The following is a 23,388-nucleotide window of genomic DNA, read 5'->3' as shown; positions in this document are numbered from 1 at the left end:
TGATGTAACATTTATGTAGCATTTATGTAACATTGAAGTGAAAATTACGTTATAATTTGTTAACAATTATGTAACATTGACGTAAGAATTATGTGATCTTTTGTCAACAATGATGTAACATTTAGGTTACATTTATGTAACAGTTATGTAGCATTTGTGTAAAAATTATATGACATTGAGGTGAGATTTATGCAGAATTGATGTAACATTTATGTAGCATTTATGTAACATTGAAGTGAAAATTACGTTATAATTTGTTAACAATTATGTAACATTGAAGTAACGTTGATATATCATTTGTTTAACATTTATATAGCAATTATGTAAAATTTATGTAACATTAAAGTGGAAATTATGTGATATTTTTGTAACAATTATGAAAAATTTGGGTAACAATTAGTTAATATTCACGTAAAAACTATGTCATATTTTTGTAACACTTATTTTATATTGAGTTATCATTTATGTAATAGTTATGTAACATTCACTTAAAATTTTTGTAATAGTTTTGTAAGAATTATGTAACATTGAGGTAACATGTATGTAACATTTGTGTAACAATTATGTAACAATGAAGTGAGAATTGTGTGATATTTTCGTAACAATTAAGTTATGATGAGGTAACATTTATGTAACATGCATGTAACACTTATCTAACATAACTGTTTATAACATTTATGTAGGTCTGAATTGAAATTAATTTATGATATTTTGGTAACGATGATGGAACATGTATGTAACACTTATGTAGCATTCATGTAAGACTGAATTGACATTATGTTATGATGTTTTGGTAACAATTATATAACATTGATGTAGCATGTATGTAACATTGACGTAACATGTGTGATATTTTGGTAACAATGTTACATTGAGGTCACATTTAGGCAAGATATATATATTTAACATTTATGTAACATTGAAGTGAAAAATATGTGATATTTTGATAACAATTAAGCAAAAATTGTGTAACTGTTATGTAACATTTATGTGATACTTTGGTACCAATTATGAAAAGTTTGCGTAATAATTATGATGAATGTATGCAACATTTGTGTGATATTTCGGTAACAATTATGTAACATTAAGGTAACATTTATATAACATGTATGCAACAACTATATAACATTGAAGTGAAAACTATGTGATATTTTGATAACAATTATGCAAAATTTGTTTAACCGTTATGTTACATTTACATAACAATTATCTGATATTTTGGTAGCAATTATGTAATATTGAGGTGAAATTGATTTAACTTTGAGGTAACAGTTATGTAATATTTATGTAACTTTCAAGTGAAAACTATGTGATATTTTGATCATAATTATGCTAAATTTGCTCAACTGTTATGCAACAGTTATCGGATATTTTGGTAACAATAATGAAAAGTTTGCACAATAAGTATGTTGCATGCATGCAGCATTTATGTGATATTTTGGTAACAATTATGTAACATTAATGTAACAACTATGTAACTTCGAAGTGAAAATTATGTGATATTTTGATAAACATCATGCAAAATTTGTGTAACTGTTATGTAACATTTACATAACAATTTTGTGATATTTTGGTCACAATTATGTAATGTTGAGGTAAAATTTATTTAACATTGAAGTAACATTTATGTAACATTGTAGTGAAAACTGATATTTTGATAACAATTATGAAAAATTTTTTGTAACTGTTATGTAACATTTACGTAATAATTATGTGATATTTTAGTAACACTTATGTAACTTTGAGGTAACATTCATTTAACATGTATGTAACATTGATGTCATATTTATGCAACACTTATGTAACATTTATGTAACATTCCAGTGAAATGTTCCTAAGCCCAAATTTTTTATTTACGAGTCAAATTTCCATACTTTTAATTCAATGAAATTAAAATTGGAAATAATTTTAACAGTTGCTGCAGGATTTCCAACAGGGCAATACCCATTGGAAACTCGCCTTCGGGAAATTGAGATTGCCGTCAAATCCGGAGCAACAGAAATCGACGTGGTGATAAATAGGTCATTAGCTCTGGCCCACAGATGGCAGGAACTTCTTTTCGAGTTAAAATCAATGAAAAAATCTTGCGGCCCAGCTCACATGAAAACCATCCTCGCAGTCGGAGAATTACCCTCCCTTCAAGATGTTTATAAAGCTTCCATTATTGCCATGCAAGCTGGGTCTGATTTTATTAAAACCTCGACCGGAAAGGAGACCATTAATGCCACACTTCCGGTTGGAATTGTAATGTGCAGGGCGATTCGAGATTATTATCGAGAAACCGGTCGTAAGGTACAATTAAAGCCTGTTTTTATTTATTATTATTTTTTTTTTTAAGTTTGATATCAATAGTATTTTATTTATTTTTTATTGAAGGTGGGATTCAAACCAGCAGGTGGAATTAAAACTGCATCTCAAGCCCTTCAGTGGATGGTTTTGATTAAAGAAGAATTGGGAAATGAATGGTTGGACAAATCATTATTCCGATTTGGAGCCTCGAGTTTATTAGACGAAATTTTGAAAGCACTGGGCGATGTGATTTTGAAGTAATGTCAACAAGTTTTCACAAAAATCTTACGATGCATAAAATCAGAAAATATTTTTGTAATTTAGGTGTACTTTAATAAATTTTAAATAAGATCTTAAATTTTTTAATATATTGGTCCTCATATTTTTAGAAACAAAAGTTTAACACTTAAAGTGCATTGTGGGTGTTCTATACCCCAAGCAATTTTCAAACTCTGATAAACCATACTTAACTCGAAGAAATTGAGTAAGTGTCGCACCTATGTTAGCTTTATATGGAGACGCTAACGTGGGGTGCAAATAATTATACTTTTTTGACAGCACTCATGTTGAAATATTTTCTTTTTTTATGAAAGTACACTATTTCAAAAGTATAGTCATAAATTTTCAGGTTGAAATAATTAAAATTGTCTGAGTTGTGAATTTTAAAGTAAAAAACCCATTGTTTCACTTTTTTTCAATATTTTTTTTACCAAACTCAAAATAAATGAATGGCTATAAAATCAACTCTACCTTATAAAAGATACCCTAAACTATATCGGATAATTTTATTGTGACAGAAGATTCAATAGGGGTTAAACAATACATGATTAAATACGCTGGGGTATGGAACACCCACGATGATTTTTAAAATAATTTTCAATTCCTTAAAACCGGGAAACCCCGAGAAATGATTGTGAATTTATTTTTTGATCGGGAATTTTACCAATTTTTTTGAAAAAAAAACCATCAAACTTTGATTTCATCTGTTTTTTAAATAATTAGTTATATTGTTATCTTTTTTAATTATGATATTATTCAGTTTAGAATGCGTAATTCGAAAATCTTCCACTTAAAACATTTTCCATTTAAGATTCTTCATTTTTAAGTTTAAGTTTTAATTTAAAGAATTTTAAAATGCAATTTTAAATCAGAAGCATTTAAAATCGAAGATTTTTTTATGAAAAGTATTTTTAGTTTTTTGTATATTATTTTCAATTTTAAGATAATTTCAAAATAATGTATTCAGAATCAAAGGCTTTTATTAAATTTCAAATATTATTTCAGTCTAAAATATTCCATTTTTAAACCGTTAAATTTGAATTGTTTTAATTAAGAAAAAATTATATAATAATTTTATATTGTATATAATTGTATTGTTAAAATACAGTTATATATGTCTCTTTTTTCAATTTCTTGTATTTTTATAGTATTACATGTCAAAGTTACTCAATTTTTATAATAATAAATCGACTTAAAAGCAAAAAATCTGATTCATCATCTTATCATAAAATTAACTTTTCAACTGTGTAAATAAATATATTTTTTTAAAGCACCCATTTAGCAATATTTTTTTATGAAAGGACACTATTTTAAAAGTAGTCATAAATTTTCAGGTTAAAATAATTAAAATTGCGTGAGTTTTGAATTTTTAAGTAAAAAACCCAGTCTTTCACTTTTTTTAAAATTATTTTTTTAACAAACTTAAAATAAATAAATGACTATAAAATCAACTCTACCTTATAAAATATACCTTTAACTACATTGAATAATTTTATTGTGACAAAATATTCAACAGGGGTTAAACAATACATGATTATATACGATGGGGTATGGAACACCCACGATGCACTTTACCGTGATTTTTACCATGTATGCACTTTGAGGGTTAAAAACAATTATTCATTAAATTTTGTATAAGCCGTAAGGTCAAATAAGATTGCGAAAAATAATTATTAGAATTAAAATATTACATAAGGGACATGTTAGTTATTTTTTTTAAAATGATTTTGAAAGATTAAAATTTGTCAGACAACATTTTTTAGGAAAACTTTCAATTATTAAAAATTATTTCCATTTTTTAAACCAAATCCAGATTTTTTCAAGGTTTTCAAATAAACTTTTGAAGCATTTTAAGGATTTTTAAAGGTTTTAAAATAATATTTTTTTCTGAAGATTCCGGGGAAAATTTAAATTGATTTATTATTTTAAAAAATTATTTTTATAAACAAATTTTAAAGGATTTAAAAACTTTTCGCAAGATTGCAAAGTTTTAGAAAAATGCCGATAAGTTTAAGAGATATTTAGAAGTTTTGACAAGAAAAAAAAATCATTTTAACTAATATTTAGAAGCTTTTTACAAATTTTTGAAGGTTTTAATAGACTCCATTTTTTTAAGTGGCTGGAAAAATTTTAATTATTTTTTGTTTTAGAAGATTTATTTTAGGAGAATTTTTTTAGAAGATTTCAAAATATTCTAAAAAATATTAAATATTAAAAAAAAATAAGCTGGAAGATTTTAAGACAATTCTTAACTTTCCAGAATTTTTTCAAAATTTGAGGGAAAATTCGAATAATTTAAAAAGATATTTAGAATTTTTTAAAAAATTACAAAAATAATTTAATACTTGAGTGGATGTCGAAAAATTTTTAACAAAATGTAGATTTTGGAAGATTTCGAAATACAAATATGAAGGTTTTTTTTAAGATTTTGAAAGGTTTCTAGAAAATTCGAATAATTTAGAATTGGACCAAGGTGTTTTTACAAATGGATTTTAAGAAAACATTTAAGAAAATGTTAATACATTAAAAGGGATTTTAAAACGATTTCAAAACAGGATTTTACAAATTGACATAAACAATTACGAACTATTTTTTTCTAGAATTTTTTCAAAATGTTAAAAAAATTCAAATTGTTTTAAAAGATATTTAGAAGTTTTTAACAAATAACACAAAAACTCCAAACCAAATGAAGATTTTTGAATATTTCGAAATAAATTGGTGAATTTAAACAGAATATTTCAAATATTTGTAAAATTGTCAAAATATTTGATTACTTTATTTTTACTATACCAATAACATTTATTTTAAAAATGACATTGTTTAAATTTCCGAGTTTTATAGTTAGGATATTTTATAATGCGAGAATTTTCTGTCGGAAATTTAATGATCATATATATTTTAATAATTAAAGTGATTCTTTATTTTGAATAATTAATTTTAAGAAAATAATTTAAAAAATTGTAAGGTAATTTTTTTTTAACTAGCAGAATTTTTTCAAATCCGAAAAATGTTCAAACAAATTGAGGAATCATTCGAGTCATTTTAAAACATATTTAGGAACTTTAGAAGTATTAAAGAAATTATAAATATTTCCGAAATATGTCAAACATTGCCAAAAAGGAATTACGGAAGATTTTAAAGCAATTTATATACATTATTTTATTTATTTGGATATTCATTAATAAATTATATTATTTTATTTTGAAAATTTCTCAAAAGCGTATCTGCAAGATTTTATGAAAATTATAGATTTGAGAATTCATCTTTTTCGGTAAAATTTTTCGTTTTTAAAAGTGCAACTGCTTAGTTGAAAATTATTCTGTTTTGTTTGAGGATTAAACTATTAAATCGGTTTTTATTATGAAAAAAATAAGAAAAACATACCTCAAAAAATTTGAAAGATGCTACAAAAGAGAAAATATAATCTAAAATTAAAACATAAAATAAAATCGTTAGAAACACAAACCAGAAACAGAAATGTAAGTAAAAAAAAAGATTCAAATAACCCGCTCTGTGATACTACACCTGGTAGCAGAATTTATAATCAATATCGATTCATCCACACTGCGCCTGCGTCGCGTCAAAAGACGGATTGGTCACAATTGGCGCACTTATTTAAAATTATTCAATGTGTAAGAAAATTGTCTAAGAAAATAATACTTGTCAAATCATTCAAACTAATTATTCGATCACAAGTTGGACTTGTAAAGTAAAATTATTTGTTTTAACTACTCAAAAATGAATCATCGATTTTAAATTCAAAGGAAGAATTACCTCTTTCATCACAAAAATGAATTTTAAAGCATTTTTGACATATTTATGTTTTTGTGAATGATTATTTCTTGCAAACAATTGTAAACAAACAAAGAGTAAGTTAATCAATTTAAGTAGACGCGCGAACAGTAGCCAATCCTATTTTCCACGCGACGCATGCGCAGAACGAAAACATATCAGAATTCGGAGCACTGACGAGACGTAAACCTTTTTTCCACCTTTTCCAGTCTTTGTCTTCAAGATGGTAAGTTTCATTTTATAATTTCTAACTTAAATCCATAAACATCGCGAAACCAAAATAAAATTTTAATGCAAGCTCGATTAGAAACGACAGTGAAAATATACGAGTGTCTTAAGAAATAAATATTTTCGACGAAAATAAAATCTTTCGGGTCCAAAATCAAAAAACGTGTCATCTCCCGTCATCTGTTTTTTTCCTCTTCTAAAGTTTTCCGTTTCTAGTTATTCAATAAAAGTGTTCAATAATGTTGTCTATTTCAGTTATAATTTGGAAAAAAGTTACTAAAAAGTTAAAATTACATTTTTCGAATCATCAAATTTTGACAATTTCAGTTCATGTGTGACATAACCTATTTTCCTGATAAAACAAACTCTATTTTTGATATACTTTCCATATTTGATGACAAAAATGCGAATTATTGTTCAAGAATCAAGGTTAACTTTTTGTTTATTTACTAAACATTCGAAAAAATTATGGTGTAATCACTAAATCGTAAAATTTTGTTAGTTTCGGCTAAAAAAATGTGAAAATTAAAGTCTGAGGCGTTGACATTTTATTTAGTTTAAAGTCTTAAAAATTGAATAATCTTCAAACTGTAAAGAAATTCCTTTTAAGTTTAGGTATAAATTAACAAAATGTGATAAATGGGTTTTTTTAAATGAAGAATTGTTTCTTTATGTTCTGTTTAGGAATATCGATTCGATTATGAACTTTAAGTTAGCGAACCTTTTTTTTTCTTTTTTAGCGTTTATCCATAAAATAATAATGAAACAATTCAGTGATTATTGTATAAAACTATGTGCCGATTTCTTATGTAAACAGGAAATTGTAAATTTATATCATTAGAAAATAATCAGTCTCGTTATGCTTTTATTAAGTGAAAAGAGAATACAGCAATTTTACTTTGTTAGTTAACAACATTTTAATTAAAATTGGTATTAAAATATGATTGAAATTGTTCGAAGGTAATTGTTTACTGTGATAACTTTTACGAATTTTGGAGTAACAAAAATTTATGGGAAAGTTTAAATGATCTTTTATTTTGAATAATTAATATTAACAGAATATTTCAAAAGATGCACAAAATTGTCAAAGGAGAATCAAGAAGATTTTATGAAAATTTGTCCATTCATGCAGATTTTTTTTTAATACTACGGAAAACGCCATAATTTTAGAATATATTTAGGTTTCGAAATTTATGTGAAACTTGAAAAATTGGAATCGTTTAAAAATATATTCAGAAGTATTTGGTTAGAAATTCAACTAGGCTTTTGAAATTTCGTTCTTTATTGTTGAAATTTATCTTATTTAGTGAAAAATTCGTCTTTTTGGTAGAAAATTAATCTTTGTCGTTGAAAATTCATGTTTTTTGTTGAAAATTTGGTTAAAAGAAGTTTTTTAATGGGTCTTCTTTATTAGAAAATTAATCTTCTATATGAAAATTTGTATGTTTGGTTACAAATTTAAATATTTTGTTTAAAATTTTACTTTTTCGGTCAAAAAATATTCTTGTTCGTTAAAAATTCAAAAAAATTAATTTATTTTGTTGAAAATTATTTTTTTTGCTGTTAATAACTGGTCCATTTTGGGATCAAAATTTATCTTATTTACTTGAAAATTCTTGAATTTTGTTGAAATTTGATGTCTTGGAATAAAAATCTAACTATTTTGTTAAATTTTTTTTTTTTAATTAAGTTCTTAAATTTTAAATACAACTATTCCATTTTGGGTTCTAAATTTATCCTCTTTAGTTGAAAATTTAATTACTTTCTTAAAATTGTTTTTTTTTTTTGGTTAGCAAATTAATCTTTTTGATTGAAAAATCATGTGGTTGAAAATGGAATTATTTAGTTAAAAATATTTTTACTTGAAATCGATTATTTGAAACAAACATTAGGTTTAAATGAAGATTTAGAATCTTGAAAATTTATATAATTTTATTCATTTAAACTTGTTATCGTTAATAAAAAAAATCATCAGAAGTCAAGATAATTAATTTTCATCAATTATCAAAAATATTATCTCTGCTTTTCTTTTCTATTATTTTACACAATAAATGCTAAGACATGAAACAATTTCTTGTTAATAAGTATGTTTTTATAGTAATTATTTAAATATTTTTCAAAATTCAAGTGGATTTATAACGTTTTGTTTGCTTACTCCTTATTTATTGTCATTAAAACAAAAACAAAAAACAAAAAAATTTCAGGCTCGTGGTCCAAAGAAGCATTTGAAGCGTCTCAATGCCCCAAAGGCATGGATGTTGGACAAATTGGGGGGAGTTTATGCCCCACGTCCATCAACTGGTCCCCATAAATTGAGGGAATCTTTGCCGCTTGTGATTTTCCTTCGCAATAGGCTGAAGTACGCTTTGACCAATAGCGAAGTGACCAAAATCTGTATGCAAAGACTCATCAAGGTCGATGGAAAAATCCGTACTGACCGCAACTACCCAACCGGTTTCATGGGTAAGATTTATTTAGTTTAACTAATTTTTAAACCATTTTTTAAGCAAAATATGAGTAAAATGGGACTAAGTCTTAAATAGTAATTTAACTTCATTTGAATCTGTTTTATTTTACAAAAAAATTGGGTGACCATGGCAGTATTTTGCATAATTTCTATCCCACCGAAATACTATTTTAATTTTACTGAATAACTATTTTATATCACTATATTTGAGTTTTTCCCAAGCATGGAAATGCTTTTTATCGTTATTTTCAATTTATTAATTTTTAAGTTAAGATTAGGGATGACAGAAAATTTCCGAAAAATAAAATTTAAGAATAATACAATTTCTGAATAATAAAATTACCGAATAATAAAGTTCCCGATCAATTTATGATATTACACTCTATTCATAAAATTTCCAATTAATACAATTTCAGAATAATAAAGCTCTCGAAAAATAAAATTCCTGATCAATTTATAATATTACCGAATTGAAAAATACTCTGTTCATCAAATTTCAGAGTAATACGATTTCAGAATAATAAAGTTCCAGAAAAATAAAATTCCCGAAAAATAAAGTTCCAGAATAATAAAATTCTCGATCAATTTATAATATTACCAAAATTGAAAAATACTCTATTAATAAAATTCCCAATTAATAAAATTCCAGAATAATAAAATTTCCGATCAATTTACAATATTAGAGAATTGAAAAATACTCTATTAATAAAATTCCAGAATAATACAATTTCAGAATAATGAAATTCCAGAAAAATAAAATTCCCGAAAAATAAAGTTCCAGAATAATAAAATTTCCGATCAAAATTTCCGATCAATTTATAATATTACCGAATTGAAAAATACTCTATTAATAAAATTCCAGAATAATACAATTTCAGAATAATAAAATTCCAGAAAAATAAAATTCCCGATCAATTTATAATATTACCTAATTGAAAAATACTCTATTCATAAAATTCCCAATTAATACAATTTCAGAATAATAAAGTTCCCGAAAAATGAAATTTCCGATCAATTTATAATATTACCACATTGAAAAATACTCTATTAATAAAATTCCAGAATAATAAAATTTCCGATCAATTTATAATATTACCGAATTGAAAAATACTCTATTAATAAAATTCCAGAATAATACAATTTCAGAATAATGAAATTCCAGAATAATAAAATTTCCGATCAATTTATAATATTACCGAATTGAAAAATACTCTATTAATACAATTTCAGAATAATAGAATTCTTGAATAATAAAATTCCAGAAAAATAAAGTTCCCGATCATTTATAACATTACCGAATTTAAGAATGCTCTATTAATAAAATTCCTGAATTCGAAATTTCATAATAATAAAATTCCAGAATAATAAAATTCCCGATCAATTTATAATATTACCGAATTGAAAAATACTCTATTAATACAATTTCAGAATAATAGAATTCTTGAATAATAAAATTCCAGAAAAATAAAGTTCCCGATCATTTATAACATTACCGAATTTAAGAATGCTCTATTAATAAAATTCCTGAATTCGAAATTTCATAATAATAAAATTCCAGAAAAATAAAATTCCAGAATAATAAAATTCCCGATCAATTTATAATATTACCTAATTGAAAAATACTCTATTCATAAAATTCCCAATTAATACAATTTCAGAATAATAAAGTTCCCGAAAAATGAAATTCCCGATCAATTTATAATATTACCACATTGAAAAATACTCTATTAATAAAATTCCAGTATAATAAAATTTCCGATCAATTTATAATATTACCGAATTGAAAAATACTCTATTAATACAATTTCAGAATAATAGAATTCCTGAATAATAAAATTCCAGAAAAATAAAGTTCCCGATCATTTATAACATTATCGAATTTAAGAATGCTCTATTAATAAAATTCCTGAATTGGAAATTCCCGAATAATAAAATTTATGAATGGTAAAATTCCAGATTAATTCATAATATTGCCAAGTTTAAAAATAATCAAATAATAAAATTCCAGAAAAATAAAGTTCCAGAATAATAAAGTTTTCGAATAATATAATTTTTGTATAATAAAATTCCCGAGAAATTAAATTTAAAAATAACAAAATTTACGAATGATCAAATTCCCGATTAATTTATAATATTACTGCATTGACAAATACTCAAATAGTAAATTTCCCGAATAATATAATTTCTGAATAATAAAATTCCTGAATTGGAAATTTCATAATAATAAAATTCTGGCGAAAAATAAAGTTCCCTAATAATAAAATTTATGAATAGTAAAATTCCAGATTAATTCATAATATTACAAAGTTTAAAAGTACTGGAATAATAAAATTCCCGATTTGGAAAATTTGTGAACCATAAAATTTATTAATATTATAATTTCCGGATCATATAATTTTTGAAGAATAAAATACCCTAATTGAAAAATTTCCAAATAATATTCCCGTAGTATATAAAATTCCTGAATTAGAACAATTAAAATTTTTGTTTATGAATATGGTTTATTGATTAAAAATATATAATCAAGTGTTTTTCTAAAAAAAAAATGGTTTTCAATGATTATTTTTATACTTATTGTTTGAATTTAAAATTACAATAATTACAAAAAAAATATCCAGAAATATATTTTTGTTCAATTATTGTTATTTTAAATTCACACAATAATTTTAGAAACTCTAAACATTAAAAACAATTTTTTTCTAAATAAAAATATTTGATTATTGTATTTTTAATCAATAATATTTATATTAACAAAATTTGTTATTGTTTAAATTGGTTAATATTATAAACTGTCTGGAATTTTACAGTGCCGGAAGAGCCCTATTAATTTTTTTTTTATTCCAAATTTCAATATAAAGTTGAATAAAAGTGATTAATTATTTTAAGTAACTTTATATTACCATATTTAACATAATTTTTTAAACTAAAAACTCAACTATTCTATTTTTGGTTGAAAATTGATAGTTTTTAGTTAAAAATTCAAATATTTTGTGAAAAATGAGTGTTTTATGTTAAAAATTGGTTCTTTTTGGAGGAAAATTAATCTTCTTGGTTGAATATTTCATCTTTTTACTTGAAAATTTAACACATGTTGAAAAGTTGTCTTTTTTGATTAAATTCAACTGTTTTTGATTAAAAATATGTCAAAACTTAATTTTTTTGTTGAAGATTCATCTTTTTAATTAAAAATGTACCTCTATGGTTGAAAAAGGAACTAATTTGTTAAAAATTCGTTTTTTCTTTGGCTGAAACTTAATTTTTTAAATTATAAATGTAGCTATTACAGTTGAATATTTCATCATTTTATTAAAAATTCATTTCTTTCGTTGTAGATGAATTTTTTGACTGACGATTTAACTAGTCAATTTTCAGTTGATATTTTATCTTTTTTAGTTGAAAATTCATGTATTTTATTGAAAAATCGTGTTTTTTTTTTGTATAAAATTGACCTTCTTGCTTCAAAATTAGGATTTTTGTCGTTGAAAATTCGCGTATTGCAATTAAATATTCGTTTTTTTAAATTAAAATAAATTGTTTTGGTTGAAAATAAAACAAAAATAGGGAATATGGTAATTGATTAATTAAAAATGGCCTCTATCGAAGCCAGGAAAAATTCTTTTGAGAATTTCTTGGTCAAATTGGGCCGAAAGAAATGAAATTGTCCTTTCATATGGTCACTGATTGAATTTTTATATTCTCTCCGTATCACCCAGAAAGTGTACATTTAAAAAAAATGAATTTAGAATTATTAGTTTATTATTTTTTTAATTTTCTAATTTAGAAATTGTTTATTTTCCAATTTTAATGCGGTCGCTATATTACTGAAAAAAATGAAATTCTTGTACATGATGATTTCGGACGAATAAGAATTATATTATCGAAAATAGTTCTTTGGTGAACTAAAAATTCAAAAAAAAAAAAGCAAATGAAAATGATATCAAATGGTAATTCGAAAAAATTTAAATTGTTGCAAATAGTTATTTGGTAAAATAAAAATTATATCAAATGATTACGCCGTATAATAAAAATTATGTCAAGTATTACAATTACTAAATTAGGCCAGTTGATAATTCGGATAAATAAAAATGACCTTAAATTTTTTCGGTCATATGAATTTCAGTAAATTTTTCTGGATGGATATTCAATAATGGCCTTTATCGAAGCCAGGAAAAATTCTTTTGTGAATTTCTTGGTCAAATTGGGCCGATAGAAATGAAATTGCCCTTTCATATGGTCACTGATTGAATTTTTATATTCTCTCCGTATCACCCAGAAAGTGTACATTTTTCAGGAATGAAAAAAAAAATGAATTTAGAATTATTAATTTATGTTTTTAATTTCCTAATTTCGAAATGCTTTCTTGTCCAATTTTAATGGCGTCGCCATTTTTTTTAAATATACTTCTGTACATGATGATTAGAGAAGAATAAAAATTCGAAAAAATTAAAATGATGGCAACTGTTTTTTCGGTAAAATAAAAATTATGACAAGTGGTTATGCGGTAAACCAAAATTCGGAAAAATAATTATGCAAATAGTATTTCAGAATAGTAAAAATTATGTTAAGTTAGGCTAATTCGAAAATATAAACATTATGGCAACTTGACAATTCGCATAAATAAAAATGATAGTATATAGGTTTTCAGTGAAATAAATATGGGGGGGGGGGGGATTAATTTTTGAGAATTTTCATAGCTTCAGCCTTGGCGAAATTGTTGCTCAATTGTTTCTAATATTATCCTGGAATTAATTTCCAGTAGTGAAAATTTGATTGATTTTTATGTTTGGATTAAATAATGGCCTCTATCGAAGCCAGGAAAAATTCTTTTGTGAATTTATTGGTCAAATTGGGCCGATAGAAATAAAATTGCCCTTTCATATGGTCACTGATTGAATTTTTATATTCTCTCCGTATCACCCAGAAAGTGTACATTTTTCAGAAATGAAAAAAAAAAATTGAATTTAGATTGAATAATTTATTATGTTTTTGATGTTCTAATTTCGAAATTAGTTGTTTTCCAATTTTAATGCCGTCGCCATTTTTATGAAAAACAACATTTCTGTACGTGACGAGTTCGGAAGAATAATAGTCAGGATAAATTAAAATTTGAAGATTATTTGGTACCGAGAAATAAAACTCCTCGTCACTTCAAAATTACCTAAAAATAATATTCCCGAACAGCTTATTATATTACCGAATTCGAAAATATCCGCACTTAATAAATTCCCAATTAACAAAAAAATATTTTTTTAATTTTGATAAATAATACGTATTAGTTAAATATATAATAATCAAATATGTTCACTTAAAAAATTTATTTCTAATGTTTACAGTTTCTAAAATTATTGTTTGAACTTAAAATAACAATAATTGAAAAAAAAAAAATTTTCATCCAGAAATATCTACTTTTCAATTATTGTTATTTTAAATTTAAACGCTAATTTTAGAAACTTTAAACATTCCAAATTTTTTTTATGCAAATATTTAATTATGGTTTTTGTAATAAACCATTTTTTTTTAATTAATTGTTTAAGTTCGGGAATTTTACAGTGTTAGGAATTTTATTTTTCATAATTTTTTAGCTGTCCCTGTGGGATTTTTTCAATTTTGTAATATTATAATCTGCTCCGAAATTTTATTATTCGTGAATTTAGTAGGACAGAAAAATTCCGAAAAATAAAATTCCCGAATTGGAAAATTTCCGAATTATAAAATGTCCGAACTAGAAAATTTCCGAGTGTAAAGAATTACAAATTTTATTATAAATATTATTAATTAATTATTATTATATGTATTACATATATATTATTAAATATTATTATTAATAATTAAATATTTTTATGTTTAAAGTTTCAAAAATTATTCGAATTTGACATAATTTATACAATTTTCCATCTACAAACTTATTTTTTCTGTTATTTCAAATTCAAACAATTTTAGGGACTTTAAACATAAAAAATAACTATTTTTTTGATAAAAATATCTGATTATTGTTATTTTTTATAAAGAAACAATATTTGGAAAAAATGTATTTGTTTAAATCCGAGAATGTTCTATTTAGGATATCTTACAATTCGGGAATTTTTAAATTGGGAATTTTGTATTTGAGGATCTTATTATTCGGGAATTTTATAGTGTCAGGGATTTAATTTTTCGGTATTTTTCAGTCGACCCTTTGGGAATTTTTCCAATTTGGTAAAAATGTAATCTGTTCGAAAATTTTCATATTCGGCAATTTGGGACGACTGAAAAATCCCGAAAAATAAAACTCCCGTCACTGTACAATTCCCCAATTAAACAAATTACAAAATTTTTCTATAAATATTATTTATTGTTTAAAAATACGATAATCAAACATCTTCACTTTAAAAAATTATTTATGTTTAAAGTTCTAAAAATTCTTTTTTTAGTTTATAATAACAATAATTGAAAAAAAAATTTCATCCAGAAATATATATTTTTCAGTTATTGTTATTTTAAATTGGAGAAATAATTTTAGAAATGTTAATAATGCAAAATATTTTCTTATTGTATTTGTAATAAATAAGCAATATTTATTTTTAAAAATTATTTTTTCATTCGGGAATTTTCTTATTCGGCAATATTATAAACTCTTTGAAAATTTAATTATTTTGAAGTTTTATTATATCGGAATTTCAAAGTGTTAGGGATTTTATTTATCAGGATTTTTCAGTCTTTGGGAATTTTCAAATTTGGTGATATTACAAACTGATAGGAAATTTTATTATTCAGGAATTTGGGACGACAGGAAAATTAAAAAAAACCTGAAATTGGAAAATTTCCGAATATTTGTATGTTTAAAGTTTTACAATTATTCGAGTGTAAAATAATAATTTAAACATGTTTTTTCTGTCATTTAAAATTAAAAAAAGTTTTTGGAACTTTAAACATTAAAAATAATTATTTTTTTGACAAAAATGTTTTATTATTGTATTTTTGATAAATAAACAGTATTTAGAACAGAAATTAATTGTTCGAATCCGAAAATTTTCTATTTGGGATATCTTATAATTCGTGAATTTTCAAATTGGATATTATTGTATACTGTTCGGAAATTTTATATTAGTGATTGCATTTTGTGGATTTTCCAGTCGTCCCTTTGGGAATTTTCAAATATGGGACGACTGAAAAATTCCAAAAAATAAAATTCCTGAAATTTTATAATATTATCGAATTTGAAAATTCCCAATTTAAAAAATTGCAAATTGTTGTATTATAAATATTATTTATTGACTCAAATATACAATAATCAAATGTTTTCATTCAAAAAAAATTATTTTTAATGTTTAAAGTTTCTAAAATTATTGTTTAAATTTAAAATAAGAATAATTGGAAAAAAAATATTTCTGGATGAAATTTGTTTTCCAGTTATACTTATTTTAAGTTCAAACAATAATGTTAAAAACTTTAAATATTAAGATAATATATTCTATTATTGTGTTCTTAATACGAAATTTTTATTTTTTTAAATTAATTTTTTTAATTTGGGAATCTTATTTTTCCTGAATTCTACAGTCGGAGATTTTATTTTTCGGGATTTTTCAGTTCCATTCGGTAAATTAAAAATTAGATCAAACGATAATGTAGAAAAATAATGATGATGAATAATGAAAATAAAATGATAATTCGGTAGAATAAAAATTAGACACGTTTACAATTCCCATTAGAAAAATTTTATGAATTTTTTTTTTCGTTCATATGAATTTCAGTAAAATAAGCATTAGGGAAAATAAAATTTTAGCAGTATGTCGTTTGATTAATTAAAAATGGCCTCTATCGAAGCCAGGAAAAATTCTTTTGTGAATTTCTGGGTCAAATTGGGCCGATAGAAATAAAATTGCCCTTTCATATATGGTCACTGATTGAATTTTTATATTCTCTCCGTATCACCCAGAAAGTGTACATTTTTTAGAAATGAAAAAAATTGAATTTAGATTGATTTATTATGTTTTTAATTTTCTAATTTCGAAATCGTTTGTTTTCCATTTTTAAAGGCCATTGCAATTTTGTACAATTACTTGAAATTTGAACAAATTATTTCTGATTTCAGACGTTGTAACCATTGAGAAGACGGGCGAATTTTTCCGTTTGATTTACGACGTCAAGGGACGTTTCACAATTCACCGTATCACAGCCGAAGAAGCCAAGGTAATTTTTTATCATCCTTTATTTGAATAATTTTTAATTTTTAATAATACTATATAATTTATGAGCGTATTAAAAAAATTTTGTTTAGGCAAATTAAAGTTTATTGGTTGTTTTAGTTATATTTTTGTGTGCTTTTTTTTCTCGTTTTAGTACAAATTGTGCAAAGTGAGGCGAGTTCAGACTGGACCAAAGGGAATTCCCTTTTTGGTAACTCACGACGGAAGGACCCTCCGTTATCCTGATCCTTTGATCAAGGTCAACGACTCGATTCAGCTGGAAATTGCCACTTCCAAAATCCTCGATTACATTAAATTCGATTGCGGTGAGATTTTTTATATTTTCACGATATTTAATTCTATTTTACTAGATTTTTTTAATTTACATTCAATGTCGGTTAAGTTTGAATTAAAATTAATTTAAGTACGGATTTAAATCATGAAAATTTTTGAAGGGACTCATTTACTATGAAGAAGTCGAGGGTTTTATCAATTTGACATTGAAGTGTTTACTAGATTTCAAGATTTCTTAGATTTTAGAAATTTTAATAGATTTTACCAATATTTCACAGAAAAAAATAAGATTTCAAAAAATTTTAAAAAACTTGCAGAGATTTTAAGTGAATTGAAAAATATGTCGAAGGTTTCAAATAGTTTCAAAAGATTTCTAATGGTTTTACAAATAGTTTAAAAGGTAGGTGTGGAAGATTTTAAAGATTGAAATTTTTGTTTACAAAATATTTCGAAAGATTAGAAGAGATTTCGAAAAATTTCACAAAGATTTCAAACATGGTTGAAAAGATTTAAAAGATTTGGAAAGGATTTCCAATGATTTAAGAAATGTTTCACAAATATTTCAATAATTTCACAAAGATTTAAAAGTTTTTAATCAATTTCAAAGGTTTTAACAGATTTGAAAAATGTACAAACGATTTCAAAAATAGTATGAAAGATTTCAAGAGATTTTGCAACAATTTTAAAGAGTCCACGAATATTTTAAAGGTTTTCAAATATTTCATAATGATTTCAAAGATTTACCAAGGATTTAAAAGATTATAATAAATTCAGAATTTTCAAAAAATGAATAAATTGAAAAAAATATATGGAAGGTTTCAAATAGTTTCGAAAGATTAAAGATATTTCACAACAATTTTTAAGATTAAAAAGAATTTAAAAAGGTTTTAGACTACTTAAAAGATTTGTAAAATATTTCGGAAGATTTTTCAAAACTTAATTTAAAGAATGCAGAAATATTTCATTAATTTCAAAAGGTTTTATAATATATAAAAGATTTCAAATAGTTTCAATGATTTCTAGTGATTTTACAATTATTTTAAAAGGATTGAAATAGTATAAAGTTTTCAATTTTTGTTACGAGATATTTCGAAAGATTAGAAGAGATTTCGATTTCAAAAAATGGATAAATTGAAAAATATATCGAAGGTTTTTTAAAACATTTGGAAAATATTTCCGGAAGATCTCAAGAAATTTTGCTATACTTCTACTTTGAAGAGTTCAAAAATGTTTCCTAAAGATTTCAACGATTTTGAAGAAATAAAAAATTTCTAAAGATTTCAAGCGAATTAAAAAATATATAAAAAATTTCTGATAGTTTCAAAAGATTTCTAGCGAAATTACAAAGATTTTAAAAGGGTTGGAGGATTGTAAAGATTTCAATTTGTTTACAAAAAATTTCGAAAGGTTAGAAGAGGTTTTGAAAAATTTCACAAAATATTTCAAATACTTCAAAGATTAACAAAAGATTCTAAATATTTAAAAACGATTTCCAATGATTCAAGAAAGGTTTGACAAATATTTTAAGAGATTTCGACAATTTCGCAAAGATTCAAAATTTTTTAATAAATTCCAAAGTTCTTAACAGGTTAAAAAAATGTACAAACGATTTAAAAAATTTTAGGAAAATTTAAAAAGGTTTTAGACGATTTAAAATATTTCGAAAGATTTCAACAGGGTGACCGCTGGAACGGGAAACTGGGAATTTTACAAATTTGTAGTAATTATGCTATTATTTAGCTTACAATGCGTAATTCAAAATTTTTTCACCCTAAACATTTTCCATTTAAAATTTTTATTTCTAAGCTTACATTTTTAATTTAAATAATTTTGAAATGCTTTCTTAAAGACTTAAACAAATAAAAAATAAAAGCCTTTGATGTTGAAAGTTTTGGATAAAAACCGTTTTTATTTAATAAATAATTTTTTTTTAATTGATCTGTACTTTAAGCAATAAAAAGTGAACAAATAAGATTTTAAACCAGTTCAAAATTTAAGAATTTTCGGATTTGAACATTAAAACTTGAACGGTTTCAATTTGAAAGTCTTGGTTATTAAACAAATTTGAAGGTGTGACTGAAAGTTTATAAATTTATTTCAACTTAAAAATAACTTCATAATAATATTTTCTCAATTAAAGGATTTTATTAAATTAAAAATATTGTTTTAGTCTAATGTATTCAATTTTTAACCCATTCAATTTGAAATTTTCAATTTAAAAAAGTTTAATTATTGAATATTTAGAAATATTTTAATTTTTATTTGAGATAAGTAAGTTGAAACCAAATATTTAAAAGTAAAGAATTTTTAACTTAATTGTTTGACATAAAAAAACCTGGAATCGTTAAAATTTCGAAAAGCCTTTAAACTTTGAACGTTGCAATTTTAAGTGTTGTATTTGAAAAATGCATAATTTGTAAGTTAAATTTTTTATGTATAATTTACAAATGAACATTTGTAAACAAAATTTGAGTAATTTTAAGAGATATTTAGGAGTTTCAAAACCTTTTTAAATATTCTCTTAAAATAATTTTTCAAAATGAAGTTATTTTTAATTTTCCTAGGAATCTTAAGAAAATGTTTTTATTCTTTTGAAGCCTTTAGCAATTCTTGAAAAAGAATCTAATTTTTTGTACAAAAGCTGCGAAAATCTACATTTTGTTTTATATTAGGCCATAATTTCAAGTTTTAAATTAAGTTTGAATCTTTTCAATACTTCTACATGTCTCTTAAAATTACTCAAATTTGGCCTAAAAATAGTAAATGTTCAATTGTTATTTATACATTCAAATTGTAAAGAAATTTTCAAAAATTTGCAGGATTTTCTGAAAATTGTAGAAAAAATGGAATTCATTTTGACAGATATTTAGAAGTTCTAACAAAATTTCCAAAATAATTTTAAATTGAAAACAACTTCTAGAGTTCTTAAGATTTTGAAATAAAATTTTGAAGCTTTCCGAGGATGTTTAAACTATTTAAAAAGAAAATAATCGAATTTCTAATTTAAGAAGTTTATAGTTAATTTTTTTTTTCAATTTTCCAATATTTGATGTTTCTAGCTTAAAATTCCTTAAATCATATAATTTTGAAAATTTTAAAGTTCATTGATTTATTTTTTAATTTAGAGCATTGAAAATGACAACGTGGATTTATATTTTTTTATATTGAACAATGTTAGTATTTGAGGAACATTCATGCTCTTCAATCTTTGCGCAATTGTTTTATGATAGTACCTTGAATTATTAATAATATAATTAATAATGGCCACTATCGAAGCCAGGAAAAATTCTTCTCTGAATTTCTTGGTCAAATTGGGCCGATAGAAATGAAATTGCCCTTTCATATGGTCACTGATTGAATTTTTATATTCTCTCAGTATCACCCAGAGAGTGTACATTTTTCAACAATGGAAAAAAAAATGAATGTAGATTTTCTAATTTATTCGTTAAATATTTCGAGAGAAAAAATGTAAAGATATCACAAATTTTATAAAGATTTCAAAAGATAATAAAGTTTTTTTCAAAAATTTTTTCAAAGGATTTGAAAGGTTTTAATGAATTAACAAAAATTTTAAAGATTTTAGGCGATTTCAAAGATTTTTAATTAATTCAAAAGTTTCAAAAAATGTTAATAAATTTATTGAAAAATATACAAAAATCTTCATAAAAAATTATACATCTTTAATGATTTAATAAAGATTTTAAGAGATTTTATAAGATTTGAAAGAGTTAGAAAATATTTCAAGAGATATTGAAATTTTTTTAAAAGATTTTACGAATATTGCAAAAGATTTCAATGATTTTACAAAGGTTTAAAATATTTTATAAGAAATTTAACGAATTCAAAAGATTCTAATGAATTTAAAAGATGGTAAGTGAATTGAAAAATATAAAAAATGTCTCAAAAAGAATTGAAGATTTTTAATGATTTAACAAAGTTTTCAGCGATATTTTAAAAGATTTTACTAGAGATTTTGAAAAAATTTGGAAAATTTACAAATGTTCTTAACATTTCAAACAGATTTCACTATGATTTTAAAGATTTTGAAGATTTGGAAACATCTTACAAATTTCAAGTTCCACAAAGATTTAAAAAATTTTATAAGAATTTAAAAATTTTACAAGAATTTTTAGGATTTTAATGAAATAGAAAGTTTCAAAAGATTTTAAAAATTTCTAATAATTTAACAAAGACTTGAAAAGGTTTTAGACGATTTCATTAAAAAATGCTTCGAAAGATTTAAAGATATTTTGGAATTTTTTGGAAGATTTTACCAATATTCCAAAGATTTTACAATGGTTTAAAATAAATATTTTATCAGGATTGTAATAGATTAAAAATTTCAAACGATTTTCAGTGAATTGGAAAATTTAAAAAAGGGTTCAAAAGATTGTGAAAATTTCTAGTGATTTTTAAAGATTAACAAAGTATTTTTGAAGATTTTCAAGAGATTTTGAAAAAATTTGTAAAAGCCGGGAATTTTATGGGACCGGGGAAAACCGGGAAATGACAGTGAATTTATTTTTTGACCGGAAATTAAATTTTTTTTTTTAGAATATGTAATTCGAAAATGTTTGACTTAAAAAATTTTACATTTTAGATTTTTAATCTTTAAGCATATATTTTAATTTAAAGAATTTTATAATGCCGTTTTAAAGGCTTAAAAAATTAAAAAGAAGTTTTTAAAATCGAAGATTTTTAAAATAAAAAAAGGGTGGCCGCCGGACCGAGAACTTTAAACTTTTAGTGTTACGATTTTAATTGTTCTATTTAAAAAGTGTTTAATTTATAATTGCAATTGTTCAATTTTGACATATCTTAAAAAAATTCTAAATTTTTAGTTTGAAATTTGAAAAGAAATCTATATTTGATTTTAAATTCGGCTGTTAGTATTTGAAATTATTTCAAGTTCTAAATTTAATTCGAATCTTGTTAAAATTTCTAAATATCTCTTTAAATTGCTCTAATATTTTTACAAATAATGAGTGTTATGTTCCTATTTATAAATTCAAATTACATTTTTTTAAATTTGCAGTATTTTCTAAAAGTTGTAGAAAAAATTCAAAAGTTATTTTGAATTTAGAAAAATTTTAAATCGCTTCCAGATTTCTCAAGATTTTGAAATAAAAATGTAAAGGTTTTAAGAAATGTAAAGTTCAAAAAATTATTTTTCAATTTTTAATATTTCTCAAAATATTTCACAATGATTGAAAAGATTTCCCGAGGATTTTCAAAGATTTCAATGATTTTGCAAAGTTTTAAAAAAGTTTATAAGGATTTCAAAGATTTTATTTAATTCAAAGGTTTCAAAATCTTTGAAAGATTTCGAAGTTTTCTGATGATTTAACATAGATTTCAAAGAATTAAAAATATTCTAGACTATTTTAAAGATTTACGAAAGACTTTAAGAGATTTTATAACATTTTTTAAAGATTTCTCAAGTTTCAAAAAGATTTCACAGTGATTTCAAAGATTTAACCTACCCAGGTCAATGCATTTTTTCATATTTTTGAATTGTTTTGAATTCCCTTGATTGTTTATTGAAGTTAAATGTAATATTTTATGAATTTTATCAAATTTTTCTTATGTTCATCTATGTTCACTTAAATTTGACTAAAATGGATTTTTGTCGATAAAAAAATTTCAAATTCTTTTGAATTCCCTTGAATTTTTCTAAGCTCATTTCAAAGTTACTGAAATCTGAAGTTCAGGAAAATAGAATGTTTAATCTTTATCTAAATAAATTATATTAAATCAATAGAAAAGAAATTTGAGATTTGACACTCTTAATCATGTATTCTGAGGTTAGCTCGGGTTTACTATGGTTTTCGGGGTCGCCGAATACAAATCTGGCGTCCTTTGACTTTTATCGCG

At 23.5% G+C, this 23,388-nt stretch overlaps 2 protein-coding genes and 5 further genes across 3 annotated transcripts in view; all 7 read left to right on the top strand.

Annotated features, from left to right (window-relative positions):
• Positions 1–1,714: 1,714 nt before the first annotated feature.
• Positions 1,715–2,635, top strand: LOC117168742 (deoxyribose-phosphate aldolase). The gene is made up of 2 exons (XM_033354480.1): positions 1,715–2,292; positions 2,377–2,635. The coding sequence occupies exons 1-2, from the start codon at positions 1,885–1,887 to the stop codon at positions 2,548–2,550; spliced, it is 582 nt and encodes a 193-aa protein (XP_033210371.1). The 5' UTR covers positions 1,715–1,884; the 3' UTR covers positions 2,551–2,635.
• A 3,894-nt stretch (positions 2,636–6,529) lies between these two features.
• Positions 6,530–23,388, top strand: part of LOC117172286 (40S ribosomal protein S4) — a 19,616-nt gene continuing 2,757 nt past the window's right edge. The window contains exons 1-4 of one of the 2 annotated variants that reach the window (XM_033360052.1): positions 6,530–6,586; positions 8,793–9,051; positions 17,127–17,224; positions 17,375–17,546. In XM_033360052.1, the coding sequence (XP_033215943.1) occupies positions 6,584–6,586; positions 8,793–9,051; positions 17,127–17,224; positions 17,375–17,546 (532 nt within the window). In that variant the 5' untranslated portion in view covers positions 6,530–6,583. Of the gene's footprint in view, positions 6,587–6,903; positions 7,018–8,792; positions 9,052–17,126; positions 17,225–17,374; positions 17,547–23,388 lie in introns of those variants that run through there. The other variant, XM_033360045.1, reaches the window with a different exon arrangement.
• LOC117181871 lies at positions 12,642–12,781 on the top strand.
• LOC117181861 lies at positions 13,202–13,341 on the top strand.
• On the top strand, positions 13,850–13,989 carry LOC117181866.
• On the top strand, positions 16,842–16,983 carry LOC117181874.
• Positions 20,774–20,913, top strand: LOC117181856.

Source organism: Belonocnema kinseyi, chromosome 1 (genome assembly GCF_010883055.1).
Source record: "Belonocnema kinseyi isolate 2016_QV_RU_SX_M_011 chromosome 1, B_treatae_v1, whole genome shotgun sequence".
In the NCBI taxonomy this organism is placed as follows: Eukaryota; Metazoa; Arthropoda; class Insecta; order Hymenoptera; family Cynipidae; genus Belonocnema; species Belonocnema kinseyi.
Note: the sequence above shows the minus strand (reverse complement) of the source record. Positions and strands in the feature narration are given on the sequence as shown.